At 29.5% G+C, this 16665-nt stretch overlaps 1 protein-coding gene across 23 annotated transcripts in view; it reads right to left on the reverse strand.

The window, feature by feature from the left end:
* LOC107452993 (uncharacterized protein DDB_G0286299) overlaps positions 1-16665 on the reverse strand; it is an 81100-nt gene that overhangs the window by 57100 nt on the left and 7335 nt on the right. For 22 of the 23 annotated variants that reach the window (XM_043051434.2, XM_071187905.1, XM_043051437.2 and 19 more), the window contains exons 3-4: positions 15451-15610; positions 60-203 (exon numbers count right to left, since the gene is read on the reverse strand). In XM_043051434.2, the coding sequence (XP_042907368.1) occupies positions 60-203; positions 15451-15610 (304 nt within the window). Of the gene's footprint in view, positions 1-59; positions 204-7897; positions 8041-15450; positions 15611-16665 lie in introns of those variants that run through there. The other variant, XM_043051445.2, reaches the window with a different exon arrangement.

A 16665-nucleotide genomic window follows, 5' to 3' on the forward strand; every position in this document is an offset into this window, starting at 1 on the left:
CCTGCTAATAATTGTAATAAAACTATACAGAGCACTATACAACAACAAAAAATGCTTACCCTTTTTTGTTTTACAAATCCCCTAATACTTCTGGGGGTTTTTGGAAAAAGATTTTGTAGAGCGTAATGGCATGGATCCACTCTTTTCATATTAGAATTAATAACTCGTTCTTTTGGAAGTTCTTCTTTGGTAAGTACGTAATCCTGTTAAAAAAGAGTAAATTTAAATTTATTGAAATTGTATAGTAAAAGAATACACATTTCAAGAAAATTACAGCCATAGAAACGATGGGTAAATAATATTTTTTGATAATTATTCCAGTTAAAGGTGTATATTAGAGAATACAATTTTGTATGTGTATAAAAGTTTCATAATATATTTTGCAAATGAAACATTTTTATAAGCCAAAAATTACAAAACAACAAAACCCCAAAGTAAAGTGAAATTAATAATTGCAAATAAGTGCACAGTTTGATTTTGAGGAAGTTGCTAATGTGATTTATTATCCAACAAAGGTGCCATTAAAATAATTAGCATATTTGCTTTTTTTTTCTTTTTAATGTTAGCGTATGTTGATTTAAACATTTAAATGACAAATTCACCAACACAATACCATAAAATCATGTATAAAATTAACAGAGACAAAAATTAAATTTATTCTCACTTCAGCAATAAGAGTTTACAATACTTACATATTGCTGTAATTTTTGATTGTATGATTTTAAATCTCAAAATTCTATTTATTTAAAAGGTAGACACCTCATTTTCAATTTAAGATGTGCAATTTTCACTATTGTCTAGACTAGAGAGCCTAGAGTAAAAGAGAGTGGACAAGGGAGAAACGATTCCTGATTGGTGGAAAGAAAAACTTTACCGCCGGAGGCGAGAGTGGAAAATTCGCCATTGGATTTACACGGAGTGAAAATTATCTGACTCAAAAAAATTATGTTCTGTATTAATAAATGCATGTAATAAGTTCATTACTTACTTTTTTTCAATAAGAAACTTCACAGTTACAGTAAATGTTAAAATTATGGCTGAAAATTTGGATAGTTGTTAGTTATTAGAATTTATCCTTATTATCACTTACTTGCGTGCATATAAAGTTATGTTTATCTCATTGTAAAGAGAACAAGGTGATGAAATAACTAATGGTTAGATAAGAATAAATGTATTTACTTTTAATGCACATAATTTCTATCTAAATTACTTATAAATTTTAAGATTTGAGCATCTTTTTATCAAAACTTCAGAAGTGCAGAGTTTGGCGATATTACTTTGACATGTTGGCGCGTTACAACGTTACAATGCGCATTACAAAGTAGCATTTATTTACTTTTCGTTACCAACTGTATAAAATGCTAGTTTGTTTTAAATTTCAACTAATTATGGAAATTTTTGTTTACAATTTGTTGAAATAAACAATACCTTTTCAGGTGAATATGCGATAATTTTTTCCAGAAAAAGTAATAAATAATAATAAATTATATAATTTGTATTATTAATTATTATTTCTGAAATAAATGGCATAATCATTATTAATTTTTATATTTTATTTAAGGCGTTTATTAAAAGCTGAAGTCTTTTCATAAGTCTTTTTTTTTTCGTTGACGTTAATTTTTTAACAATTTCAGATGCTAGACAATGTTTCCTAAAAAATCTGTAATATCATGTGCCTTCCAATCTTAAAGTTTATATTAATGATACTTTAGTATATACTCTTAGAATAACAGAACCTTCAGAATAACACCAAATGAGCGAGTGGCGCCAATTTCGGTGTATCAGCTGGCAACCCCCTTGGACAAAAATCTGACGGCAGTGCATGCGCTCTTGGATATTGTCATCACTCTTTTCAATACAGGCACTCTAGTCTAGACTAATTTAACTTTTCTTTTTCTAGTGTAGGTATGGAAATTAAACTTTTTCCACTAAAATAATTATATTTTCTTTTTATTTAGGATTTTAGGTCTTTAATTTCAGTTTATAAAAGCATGCAACTATGTATACTTTTTTATCCACATTATAGCAACAATTCATATTTAATTTTTAAAAATTTTTAGAAAATAATCTGAAACTAAAATGTATGGTATTAGCCTTTGTGGATTTTATACTGGGGCAGGCAACTGATCTTCTAACAGTGATGAAAGAAATGCATGGGGCAAAAAATGTTGAGAATTATTGCTTTAAGATGTTAAAACATCTCTAAGTTTTCAACCACTTACATAATTCAAAACTCTACAATAACAGAGAGTCAAAAATTATTTGGCACTAATTTCAATAAAAATAAAACTGCTAAACAGTGTGTTTTAAAGATTCTGAAGCTGTCTATGTCTACTAAAGCATGAAAAAATAAATTTTAAGGTTTATGTTTTTATATTTGTAATGTCATAAGACTATGCCCATTAAAAATATTACCTATAATAAATATATATACTAGAATACTTGAGGTTATATTCTCATTAATAAAACTAACGATTTTCTTTTTTAACCTTGAGTGCATTAATTGCTATTAATCTTGTTGCTATGTATCTATATGTTTCTGAAATCAAGATTTAGGGTAGATATAAACTGAGTGGCAAAATTATTATGACCACCCCTTCTATACACTGTTGAACCACCTTTAGCCTGTTATACTGCTAGAATTCTTCTTGGCACAGATTCTATGAGATGTTGGTAGGTGGTAGGAGGAATTTGACCCCATATCCAATGAACTGCACTTTTCAGTTCCATCAGATTGGATGGCACTGGATCCAGCTGTCTGATTCCCTGTTCGATCTCATACCCCAAATTTTTAATTGGATTGAGATCTGGTGATTGTGCGGGCCAATGAAGCAAGGTAAAGTCACCTTCATGTTCTTCAAACTATCTGACAGCAATACGAGCTGTATGCCAAGGAGCATCGTCTTGCTGAAAATATTCATGCTTGGAAGGGTACACCATTAACATAACAGGGTGCACCTGATCTGCGTTAACACTTAAATACCCTTGAGCATTCAGACATTGTTCTACAGGAATCAAAGAAACCATGTAATGCCAAGAAAACACCCGTCAAACCATAACATTGCCTCTACCAACTCTAAGTATTGTGGCAATGCAGTTGAGGTCCATGCTTTCATGTTGTTTTTGCCGTATCTGAATCTTGCCATTAGCATAGTGTAATTGAAAATGCGATTCATCAGAGCACACGACCCTTTTCTAGTCATCTACTGTTCAATCCTTATGCTCCTTTTCAAACTGGAGTCCTCTGCTCTAGTTCAAGGTGGACAGCAGAAGCTCTCAAACAGGTCGTCGGCTCCCATAGCCTATACGGTGTAATATGTGATGCACAGCTCATTGAGAGATGCTTGCAGTTGCACCTTCATTAAGATTCTCCACTATTTGGCATACTGTCCCTCTTCTGTTGAACTAGACAACTCTGGCAAGTTTCCTTTCAGCTCGAGCATTCAGTAGCTTATGAAGACTACAAGCATGACTTTGAGACCCGGTTTTCTGGTTGATAGTTCACTCTCTGTATACATTAATAACAGTTGCTCTCAAACACTTCACAAGAGCAGCCATTTTGCTGATACGGGTTCCGGCATTTCGAGCGCTTACAATCATCCCGTTTTCAAACTCAGTTAAGTTGAGTTTTTCAGCCATATTTTCCCATGCAACATAGTGCAATTGATGGTTCACTAGCCTTGCATTCCCTTGTTGTAGCTATCTTGCCCTCTAGTGGTAACACTGTAATGCAATAGCTCATTTTGCATAAAACTGTCAGGTGGTCATAATAATTTGGCCACTCACTGAAGATTTTTATAATTTTCTGGTAGAAATATTGTAATTTAAAATATAAAAAGCAATTTTCTACAACATTGTGACTACATCAGCAAGACAATTCAAGGAAAAAAATAATAATTCGTTTAAAATTCATCTTCCTTTTCTAAAATTAAGTTAAGAGCACTGTTTTCAGTATCGCCCAGGGTGTGGAAACGTTTTTCGCAGCCATTGGCCAAGATCCGAACGATTTTTTAAGTATTAATAAAACGGTGAAAAAATAAATATTTTTGATCAATTTGTATTTACCAAAAATTTTAAAATTTAAAAAAATTCAGTAAAAATTTCATAAAACTTAGGGACTGTTTTTGAAATGCTAAAGTGAAAGCTAAGTTTAAATATTTTTTAAGAAATCTTGAGAAAACTTAGCTACCAATTTTTAATTTATTTTCTCAGCCAAAGTAGCAGTCTTTTTTAGTAATAATATGGCCTATCCTTCAGCCACATAATTGGATAGCCAGCAGCCTACTGCAACTAATTATTGTTTGCATGTTATGCTTACATTCTAAAACTTTTTTTTTAAAAAAAATTTAAGAATAGTCCCGATGAGTTTTAAGAGGTTTTAAAAGTTTAAGAATAATCCAATACAGATGAAGATAAAAAAGCTCTGACTGAGGATTTCAATGTGGATGAATCAAATTATTGTTTACGCACAATAACAGTTTAAAACTTTTTTTTTCTAAACTAACAGTATATATCAGTTGATATAATTTTTGATTCTTCAATCCATCAGACTTCCACTACTCTTTATCATTTTCAACCATAAACCTCTTAAGGGTGTGTTGGAGTCAGGAAAAACTTTGATGAAACACCTGGAGAAATATAACCAGGTGTTTTTCTTTCCCCCAAGTAGTACAGTTAAGTCGTCAATCATGTCAATACCCCCATTTCACACTGTCTGGGAGGTCTGACCAAGGAGGTCATGCCTTACTTCAGAAAAGGACTAAAAAGCAGGAATTTCTTATTTTCCTGGTGAATGAAATAAGCAGTTGTTCCTTTTATAACAAAAAAATTAAACTTAAATCTTATCAATTTAATTATTTAAAATTATAAATTTCAATAAAAATTTTTTTTACAGTTATTTCTTTTACTTCGTTATTCACTCTTTAAATTTTATTCATTACTGTTACATGCATAGTGTTTTAAATTCTAAGCGTGGTTCTACTATTCATTGTTACTTTTTTCCGATTTTTTAAATTTAGATAATTTCAGTGTTTTCAAGCTTAAATTCTAAGAAGATTCATTCATAAAGCTTATATGTGTTTTGTGTTCTTTCTACAATTCTAAGTAAAGCGTAATATTTTATAGTTATATTTGTTATTTTTAAAGTTATCATAGTTATTTTCTTTTCCTTCAATAGTTTATTATCATCTCAACAGCACTCCCAAAAAGTACAAAAAGCAAGATAATATGAAGTTCAAATCAAATGACTAATATATATATATCGTTATAATTACACATAGATTATGCTAAATATTTTATTAATGACATTTTAAAAATAATAAGAGAGCCATGAAAAGAAATCTTTTCTTTATTTTTCTTTACAAAGTCCCACTGATAGTTTTCGAAAAGAAAAATGTATTCTGTAAATGTCATGACAAATAAAAAAAATTGATTTAAATTCGATGGATATCAATCTTTTTACTGATTATCGCCTTTAACTAAAATTAAATATAACTTTTTTCTAAAAAGTTACAATTCCTTCATACAATTAAAAAATGTAAAAAAATATATGCATACAAAACATAAAAAATATCAAAATAATGACCAAGCTAATCAAATGAAGAAATCTCCACTCGACATAATTTTGGATGAATACTGCGATTTGTACTTTTAACTTACACAGAAATCGTCCCACAGAATTAGAATTGAGAAGGTGAGATTAGAAATGTATGTTTAGTTGCCAAAAAAACATATAGGAATTGAAAGACACTTGTTTGAGACACTTCAAATTAAATTCGGCAATCAAACTGGTTTTAAAGTTTTAATTCCATTTATCCTAATAGTGATTCTTAGAATTTTCTTATCGTTTTTTCCCACTCTTAAATGATAGTTTGCGATTCCTAATTTGTATATTTATTTAAACTTAATTCTTAAAGATGATTCTAAAATTATATATGAGGATGTAGATTATGGAACACTCTGCATTATAAAAACAAGATGTTTCAGTTTTCATAATTATCTATTGAATGTTAGTAAAAGATATTGATTTGATTGTGAAATATAATTTTCTTTTGTTTGATGTCATGTTTTTGTAGTTCATTAAGAAAAAGATAAAGAAATTTTTTTATCAATTTATGTGTGTATATCGGTTCCTATATATATATATATATATAGAGCAGGGGTTGCCAAACTTTTTTGATCATCGACCCCTACATAATTTTTCGAAATCTCCATAGACCCCCATAAAAGTAATTTTCTGTTAATTAAAATTAAACTCTATTAGATACTGAGTTTGTACATTTATTTTATGATTTTGAACATTTATTAAAGTAATAGTACATAGTGTAACAATAGTTTTATGAAAAATATATTAATGTTGAAATATAAATACCTTAATATTTATGAAATAATAAGTAATTATAAGTAAGTAGAAATAATAAGTAAAGTAACTACGGATTTATTGCTTCTTAATCAATGACATGGGTGTGCCTGGTTTTTTTTTTTTTGCAAGGTTCGTTATATTGGGTTCAAAATTGGTCAATTTTAATCTTAAATCCCCTCGAAACTCCACATTTAATTTATTTCTGTTCTTAGTTAAGATTGAAATTACGTGACTGAAACCGGCTTAAACCATATAGGAACTTGGAAATGCTATCATAAACGGCTGAGCTATTTCGTAAAGTCTTACATATTTTTGCATTATATTTATATTTGTCAAAAATTTGCTTATTGTTAAATTTTTAAAAAGCGTTTTTGCTTCAGATCCCCATAATAATTCAGCAAGCTCATCTTGCAGGCTGATGTCCACGTTTTCAATTTGAGCAGAGAATGGCACAATAATCCAATCAGGGATGTCAATGTTTTCCAAATCAACAAAACGCAGTTTAAAATCGTCGCTCAATTTTTGAAGATTACCTGTATATATTTCCAAGTCTTCTTCTTTTATTTATAATTGTCACATATCTGAAAAATACTGGTAATCCTTCGACCAATCGACCCTTCCGGTTCGGATCGACCCCCTGGCTCAGATCGACCCCCGCTTATGTTAAATAGACCCCTGGGGGTCTATATAGACCACTTTGGCGACCTCTGATATAGAGAGAGAGAGATATAATAAGGGCAAGGGTAATATTTTTCACTTTTTCTCAAGAGACTTGAAAATAACAGTCTTAAGTATGGTCTCCCCCCCCCAATAAATTTTATCTGATTATGCCAATGGGACAAATGCAACCTTTTTTTAATTTTACAGTGTCCCATATTAGCAATCTAGGATAATCTAAAGCAAACGTTCCTGGACAAAATCTAAGCATGAAATACATGAGAATGCACATAAGAAAAAGTGGTAGGGAGAGTCATAAATCACAGTGAAAGCTGGCTTCAACCTCCTGTGGTGCAAAAGGTCATTTTTGCTATGGGTAATTCTGTTGAAAAGGGTTTAGAAGGAAATTTTGATTCTGATGATTAGAATTATCGAAAATAATTTAAGGTTTACGTAATATGCATAAAACCTAGAATTAGAATATTAATCTTAAGTTAGAGAGAGTGTCTTAAGCTTTTAATCTATCTTAAAATTTTTCCAAAAATGCTAAAAATAAACTTGTAATTAAAGCTTATTTCCCAAAATTCAGTCCTTTAAAGAACATGTTAATTTTAGAAAGGTTTTAAAAATACTTAAAATCTTCCAACAAAAAATTTTGTAAGGAAGCTTAGTAGTAGACATTTCGAAGCATAAAATGAAGCAAATAAAATTCCAAAATATGAATTAGTGACTAAATAAAGAGTAGTCTGAGAATCATATAATTCTCCATAGGCTAACATAGGGAACGAGGAAAGTAGAATCTCACTCCAAGACACCCTCAAGTAAAGCATTCCTTCAATATTTAAAAAAAAAAAAAATATTTAAAAAAATTTAAAATACCTCCCCCTCTTTTTCTGAGAAAGGTTTCCATGTCTTTGCGATCAGTTCTTTCTCTAACATGTTGTTCTATTTCTTTAAACCCATCAAGTGGAACCAACAAAGAGAAATTAAAGATTTAAACACAATGAGGAAACTAAAAAAAAAAAAAAACCCCAAAAGAGAGTGTTCAGCAAATTTAAACAGAGTATCATATGAAAGATGCTGACGGTGAATTATTTAATTTTGAATACTTTGAATTTAGAAAGCTGGAACAACATTTTGTAAAATTTCCAAAAGAATTAGCATTTTATTAACCAAAACTGTAATTTGATTTTGTGGAATTTCGGTTCATTTATTTCTTAGTTGAATCACTTATTTATTTTTAAAAAATTAATAGCTTTCTTCTTGCGGAAAAAATTGCTTTTTTTGATATTACTGCTAGTTTTAGTTTCAATCAGTATTGTTTTGGAAAAATATTTTTTAAGCGGTAAACTCAAAAGCTTGATAATGGAGCAAAAAGTTTACTAACATAAGAAATATGTTCTTATAGTTACCGGGATGAGAGTAGGCAGAAAGTAAAAAAGAGGAAATCCAAGAATAAATATATATATATATAAACAAAAATTTGACAAAAAAAGTGCGATTTTTAAACTTGTAAACCATGTGATTATAAATCCCTATATGAGGCTTTTAAATCACGTGAATATGAAACTCTACATTGAATTTAAAAAGTGCGAAAATACAAATCATGATGAGTAATTTTTAGATCAAGATGCATAATTTTAAAATCGCGCAATATTACAAACGCAAAAACGAATCACGACATTGGATTTTAAGCTCGCGTAGCTACATAGGGTTTTAAAAGCTCGTAAATACAAATCGGGATATTGGTTTTTTAAATCTCGTAAATAAGAATCGCAATGTACATTATTTAAATGGCCTGAATAAGAATCGCAACGTTCAACTTTTAAATCAGGTAAATACGAAAATCGATGTTTGATAATAAATTCGCGATTTTAAAAATGCAAAAATACAAAACACGATATTAGATTTTTAAATCTCGTAAATACGAGTCATAATGTACGATATTTAAAAAGCGTAAATAAGAATTGCAATGCGCAACTTTTAAATCAGGTAAATACGAAAATCGATGATTGATATTAAAATCGCGTGAATAAAAATCGAGATATTTGCAGAGTCTGGACTTGGGATTTCTAAAAGGCTTGTTTGAATTGTTTTTTGTTTACACAATAAATAAAAATTTACAAGATTAATTGAATGAGCAAATAAATATTTTCACCACAAATCCACCTCTATTTTTTTTCGCTTTTTTTGTTTGCTTTCTCTCCAGAATACAAGAAGCAGCGACGTCTAAATTACGAAAATACGAGCTATCCCGCCGACGGATAAAAAATACGGAAAATCTTATTTTCTGTGCGTGAAATCGGAGAAAATAGCTAATATAAGTAAACATGCGGAAGGATTAGCAGCTAGGACGTAGTTTGAATTTTCTGTTTTTCTTTGAAAATCGTAAATAAATATAATAATTTGACTTCAACGACTGAATTTTTTTTAAAAAAAACACGGAATATTTATAAATAAATAAATTTTAAAAAAAACGAAACTTTTAGAGAATCTGAGTTTTTGATAAAAAGGCTGAAATTCGAGAGACAAAAGCGAAAAAAATCTCATCCCTGTATAAAGGTCAACCAGTTTTATCCCAAGGAAATGATTTTTAGAGAAACTTCAGAGGGAGGAATGAGGACTTCAATAATTTCGCTCCGCGGAAAATTAAATTCCTCATAAAATATTTTAACTTGTGCAAAAAAAAATAAATTTCAGCGGTAATTAGCGGGAAAAAATGGAAAAATCTGAGAAAAAGCGGAAATCCGCGAATCCGCGGAAGAATCTCATCCCTGTAGTTAGAACAATGGATAGTTAAAAAATGTGTAGGAAAAAAGAAAAAAAAACACTTGGAATTATTACAATAATCAGGTTAACAATAAAAATACAACTTTATAATTTATATCTCAAGAGCTTTTCAATGATTTCTTTCTAATTTGGACATTAAAAATAACAAAAAATAATGAAACAAATTGACATAAAAAAAATCCCCATGAGTTATTTGCAAATTTCAAACCTAAATATTTCATTTTTTCCATATTACCATAATATCAGGAAAAAATCAAAACAATGTTAACAGAAAAAAAGGTCTATCAGAAACAGTCTATTATTTTCTTAAAATATGCAGTGCCATAATAAAAACAATAGTTTGTAAAAGAAGTTATTAATTCTAAATAAATTTTAACATTTAAAATCTTAGCTTCTTATATTACCGAACTTTCAAGGGGAAAAACAAAAATGAAGAGGAAAAAGCCTATCGGAAATGCTCTTTATAACCTGCCTAATACAATCTCTGATAAAAGAAAATTATTAAAATGAAACATGTCTTGGGAGAAAATGTTAGAAACAGAAGAAACCCCTGCATTTAATCTAAAGATACTTAATATTCATTATTCCTGTTCCTATTTAATCTTTGTACAAAATACCAGTGATTACATGTTAAGAGTTTAATCCAAAAAAGCTTTACATATACGCAGTAATCAAAACACTATCTTAGAAATTTCTTTTTTTTTTTTTTAATTTATCATATTTTCTCCCATTAATTCCCTCTCCTTTTACTAAAAATTTCAAATTCTACTTAAACCTGACCTTGACACAACTCTGTGTTTAAATTCATGTAGATGTGCCATTTATGGACAATTTTGTGGTGAATTTTTGAATGCACCAATTGTTCTTTTTCAAAAAAAAAAAATAAATAATAAAAAATTACATTTTTTGCATAAATATCTTAAAATTCCAGTTACTTGAGCTTCTGGGATAGTCTGGTTTACATTATACTTCTTGTTTAATGATGAAAACTTCTCCACCATACTCAAGCTGCAACATTCTAGCATCTTTAGATTACATCTTGGACAGCTTCAACATTACTGTGTGAAATCTATTCTTAAAAACATCAATGGTTGCCTCAAAGTTAATGGAACATTTGCAGTTTTAAGGACATAGCTTAAAACTAATTAAAACCATGGGGATAAGTCCTATTACCACACAAAGTTAGGAGGATTATTCAGTTATAAGTTATGGATAGTTTTTATGGCACAAGTTGTCATATAAATCATACTGATGCAATACAACAACCTAACACATAATTTAAAGCGTCCCAAACTACAGGCCAAGCTAAGGAAAGTTTCAGGATGTTAAAACTGATTTGAAGATTTTTCTTTTAAGTTCCAGTCAGTTTTATGTCTGGTTGAATCGTATAAAGATCAGAAAATTTATGAAGAATTTGGTTCTACTTGTAAAAAGTCTAACCTCAAAGTAAGAGCTCCAAGCAAATGCTGCACTACACAAAATAAATTATTAAAATTGGAGTAAAAAAAATCTTGAAATAAAATATTAAAAATTATAATAACTTTCCTATTTATAATATGAATCCTACAGTCTTATGCTCAGTTCCGTTCCTATAATCAAGTCCAGGCGCAAAGAAGTTGTCCTGCTCGTATGACAATTCTAGCTGACACCCACAGCACCAAAGTTTTATCTGTGGTGAAATAAACAGAATTAAACTGCAAAATGAAAAATTAAGAAAATACAAAAACAGCCAAGGTTCTTCTCTCTTGCAACCAGGCCTAACAATTTCCTTAAGATCTATTATGCTCTTTTTTAAGACACAGGCAAATATAATGGCCTACTTGTCAACAGTTAAAACAAACAAATGAAAGACTACGTCCAGGTGCAATGGTAGCAATTGTTCCACAAGTTGGAAACAAACAGGTGAACGGTCCAAAAAACATTTCTGAGCCAGGATGAATCTGTGGACTGAGGTTCAAACTGTTTATAATTTAACTAATGATTTAGCTAACAAAAAACATTTGTGCTAGAGCCTAGAATGGGCAGATTGACCAATGAAGGGCCGGATGCCAAAATATTTAGACACACATGTTGGCAGCAATTGATAGTAGAGTAGAGAACCGATTATCCGGAACGATCGGGACCATCGCTATTCCGGATAACTGATTTTTCCGGATTTCTGAATCGCTACAAAAAGCCGTTGTTTTTTATTGTTAAACCCAACTAAAAAAAAAATATTTAGAAATAATCTTAAAAAGAAGAAAAAACGATGAAGTAATACACTAATGATTATTTCCAAAATGATGGTAAGGTAAACATCTTTCAAAATAAAAAGAAAAATCCCAAAATCTTATGAGGAAAACATCATTTTTTTAAAAAATGGCAGATAATTTATCGAGTTTCGTTCCGGTTTCTTGATTTCCGGATAACGGGTTCTGTACTGTAGTAATTGTAATATAAACATCATTGTTCTAGGCACTAAATTCTTTTTGTCAGTAAATCTTGTAATATTTTTGCATAAAATTGAATACTTTTAAATGTTTAAAATGAGATGCTGTAAAACTGATTACTTAGAAGAAAAAAAAAAACAGAATCGGAATCAATTTATCAGAAATAAAATTTAGATAAATTAAAATAATTAAAAATTATGGAAAAATTCATGTTTTTTTATCATATTATATAAGTCTATTGAAACATAAATTTTAACATTAAAAAATTAGTTCATAGAATTAAATTTAAAAAAATAAATTTTTTTGTTTTTATAAAAAATTGAAAGTAAAATACTTTGATTTAAAGAAAGTTTATAGGGTTAAAAATTATTAAAATTAAAATAAACCCCTTAAGTGAAAAATAAGAATTAACATTTAGTAGGAAATATACTTTAACTTTAAAACATTTATTTTAAATTAATTATAAGAGGCAGGAGTTAGGAGAGGGAAGAAAAAGGGAAAAAAAACATTAATTTTGAAGGAATTATTTTGCTTAGCAATAAAAAAACTATTAAGATACTTCTCTACAACTTTTTACGACCAACACTTTTTTAAAATTTGCATTACTTAATTTGATTAAATTTTTTAAAATTTAATGATATACAAATCATTTCCCAGCATATGATCATAAATTACATGAAATGGTCTAAGAAGGAAAATGGTTTAAAAAATTTGTTAATGGTTATCCTGTAATTTGCAATATTTTTAAATATTGTGATAATTTTATCTACTTGATCATGTGATAGCTTTTTCAAGTTATAAAATAAAAATTTAAACGATTTTGCTTAAAGACTGCTCTATAATTTTGAACAGGCCAAATTCATTCCGGAAAACTGTTTTTTGACAGAAACTGTTGTTGTAGGCAGTATTAAACTTATGGCAAATAACTTCATCAGTTTCGAAATCTGTCCCAATGTTTTTCCTTTCCTGATTTTTAAACCGAAGTGAATACAAATAGCGATGTGTAATTTTTTAATTGTTTGAATACAAATTTTTATGTGTGATTTTTAAATTACGCAAATAAAAAACATGAAACATGTTTTCAAATAGCGTGAATACGAATAGAGATGTGTGGCTTTTAAATTGCGAGAAGACTCACAACACATGATTTTTAAAATGCGTGAATATTAGTCGCGATTCGCCTAAATATGCATCACTGTGTATGATTCTTGAATTGCGAGAAGAACAACATATGATTTTTGTTAACACCTGAACACAAATCGAGATATGTGATTTTAAATCTCGTGAATACGAATCGAGCAGGATGATTTTTAAATCTCGCTAATGTTAATACGAAATGTGATGTGCAATTTTAATATCGCATAGATAAAAATTAACGTGTGACTTTTAAATTGCAAGAAGAATCAAACTGTATGATTTTTAAAAAGCGAAATTTGAATCGGGATATATGTTTTTGAAATTATATGACAATAAAAAGATTAGTTTGAGTGTGTGTTTTTAAACTTCCACATGTTCATGGGACTAAAAAAAATTGCACATGTTTTGAATTATTTCTTTTGCAAAAGGGACTGCGTTTTACATGAATTTACGCATCTCGTTTTTTAAAATTCTCTTCAGGAAGTTGTCGATTTTGCTAAGATATGTAATTACTTTTTAAGTTACAGAAAAAAATTAAAACTGAATCGAGTTTCATGAGTTGTAATATTGTGTGTAAAATATCAGAATTTTTTTAAATCACAGAGAAAAACGTAGTAATAACTACCAAAAAAACTATCAAAATTCTTTTATATTTACAATGAAATCGACGTAAATAAAGCGCATCAAAAAGTGATTTATTTAAATTCATGTTTCAAAATTAAAGTGTCGCAATAGGGTATAATAAAAATATTGAGACTTTAAAAACCTTGTAGAAATGTGTAGCAATAATTTCCAAAACAATGATTGAAAAATAATTTGATTCGCGATAAAATCGGCACAAATAAACCATGTCAAAAAATGACTATCTAAATTAGCAAATCCTTACTCGCGATAATATAGTGTTAAAATATCTAAAGATTAAAAACAATGAGGAAATGCTTAGCAGTAACTACAGAAAAAAGGATCAAAAGTCATTTAGATTTGCTATGAAAATTGCGCAAATAAAGCGTTTGCAACTTTCAAAATCGTGATTTCAGAAATTTCGTAAAAATGGGTAGCAATAACTACTTAAAATTCTTTGGAATAACGATGAAATTGGCATACTTGAAGAACGTCAAAAGTGATAATTAAAATTCGAAATTCGTGTATCGTAATAATGGCGTATTAAAAATTTTAGGATTTACAAAACTATGTTTAAATCTGTAGCGTTAGCCATATAAAAAAAAAGGCGGACGTAAACGAAATTGATTGAGATTGGGTGTATCAAAAACATAAATGCGTAAATTTCAAACTTACGAATAAGCTTCAAAATCCTGGCCTTATTTCAATTCAAATCCTGCATATAGTTGAATGAATTAATCTTATTGTATAATTTTTTCTGAAATAAAGGCTAAGTAACAGTCTGTGGGTTCAATTCAGTATTTTCTAATTAAGAGCAGTATCTTCTAACTAATCATTATCAGTCAGTCGTAAAACCACAAGGTTGACTAATTCAGTAAACTAATAATTCTTTAACAGTCTTACCTCGATAATTAAAAGAATTGAAAGGACTTTATTCCTTGTACAATTCAATTATTGACTACCAAAAATTAATGTTAACCATTATATACAAGCCTCCTAATTATGGCATATCCCAATCTATGACTACCAACTACAAATCATGAACTGTAACTCTCAATGCTGACTCACACACTCATTGATCATGTATGTGTTATACTTTATGTCTGTAACTAAGCTCCTGTATTATACCAGTCTTATCTACTATATGACAACATCCAGCATTGTAATTATACACTGTATGTTTTTAACACAACTTTTGATAAATTTTAAACATCTTTCAAGTCATCTTTCAAGTATATTTAGGTTAGGTGGTGCAAAAGCAAATATTGTTCCTGAACAGTTAGCAAGCCCCTAAAACTGATTTATAATTCTGAACTGGCTGAATTTATAATTCAATTTTTTTTGCATAGTTTCCATGGAATAAATCTGTAAATTCAGACTGTTCCCTTTGTTAAGAATCAAATTCAAATTTATCAAATGTGAAGGTGACAAAGCAAACAAAAGAAACATACTTACTTCAGTTTCATATTCCACCGTTGTATCTTTAAGTTTTGCCTCATAAGTATCCAAGCTATCATAATTAACTTCTCGAAAATGCACAGAACCACCATTTAGAACTTGGCTAAGTTTAGCACTTTTAATTACATTTTTCAAGATAGTATCTAAATCATCTTCACTGCAAAAAAAAAAAAAATGCAATAAATTAAAAATTTAAATAAGTAAGAGAAGAGCTATTGGAATGACCCGAGTTTAATGTGAAGAATGATAAAAAGACTTAAAGAGTCTTGTAGTAGATACATACACATTCAACATAAAATTATCGGAAGAAAACAAATCCCACTGAAGAAGTAAAAATCACCAAAGGTTTTAACCACTTGTCCAGCAGGAGTCATTTTCATTAATAAGCAAGAGATGACACACACTGGACACCATGAGTTGCAGAGAAAAGAGGATTCCTCTACATCAGATCTAGAGAAATGTTTGTGTTTCTTTATAAGAAACAGTTGCAGTCTGGTTGGTTGCAACAGTTCAAAGTATAGGAAGGAATGGGGGTGTTAAACTTTGTTTAACATAAACGCAAGAAAATGCTTTGGACTGATCTTAAAGAAACAGCCAACACCCACAGAAGCCATCTTACCACAACTGCCATACCCCCCCCCCCTCTCTCTCCATAGGTCACGAAAATAAAGTAGACTTTTTAACCACGGTGACACCATTGGGCTGAGTATCTACAGATTCCTTCTTGAAGTGATGACAACACCTAGTAATTCTAGGAGTCTTCCTTTTTCCCCTAGGTGAAAAAATTTTCATTCTGGCATGGTGGTGTGTCCTGATGTGCATTAAGGTAATGCAACTAGTAAAAAACATAATTTTGTTTTTGAATAAACTATTCTCAATCTTTGGTCATCATAATTGAATTAGCACATTTATGGTTTGTTAATGAAATGTGTGTACAATTTAAATATTTAATAATGTCCAAACCTTTTAACACTAAACATACCAACATTTTGAAATGCAATATAACATAAGAAAACTGATCAGAAGACCGACTACGGTATGTTTAGTATTAAATAAGATGTGGAACGTGTGAAATAAAAATATGGCGAGTTTTATTTTTAATCTGCAATATTTTTCTTATCTGTCTCATGTTTTTACTCTAATTTTCAATTCATTCCCTTTCAGCATTTTCAGATAATGTTAATTCCGTTTTTTAGTAAATTTCTTAATAAC

This window comes from Parasteatoda tepidariorum, chromosome X1 (genome assembly GCF_043381705.1).
Source record: "Parasteatoda tepidariorum isolate YZ-2023 chromosome X1, CAS_Ptep_4.0, whole genome shotgun sequence".
In the NCBI taxonomy this organism is placed as follows: Eukaryota; Metazoa; Arthropoda; class Arachnida; order Araneae; family Theridiidae; genus Parasteatoda; species Parasteatoda tepidariorum.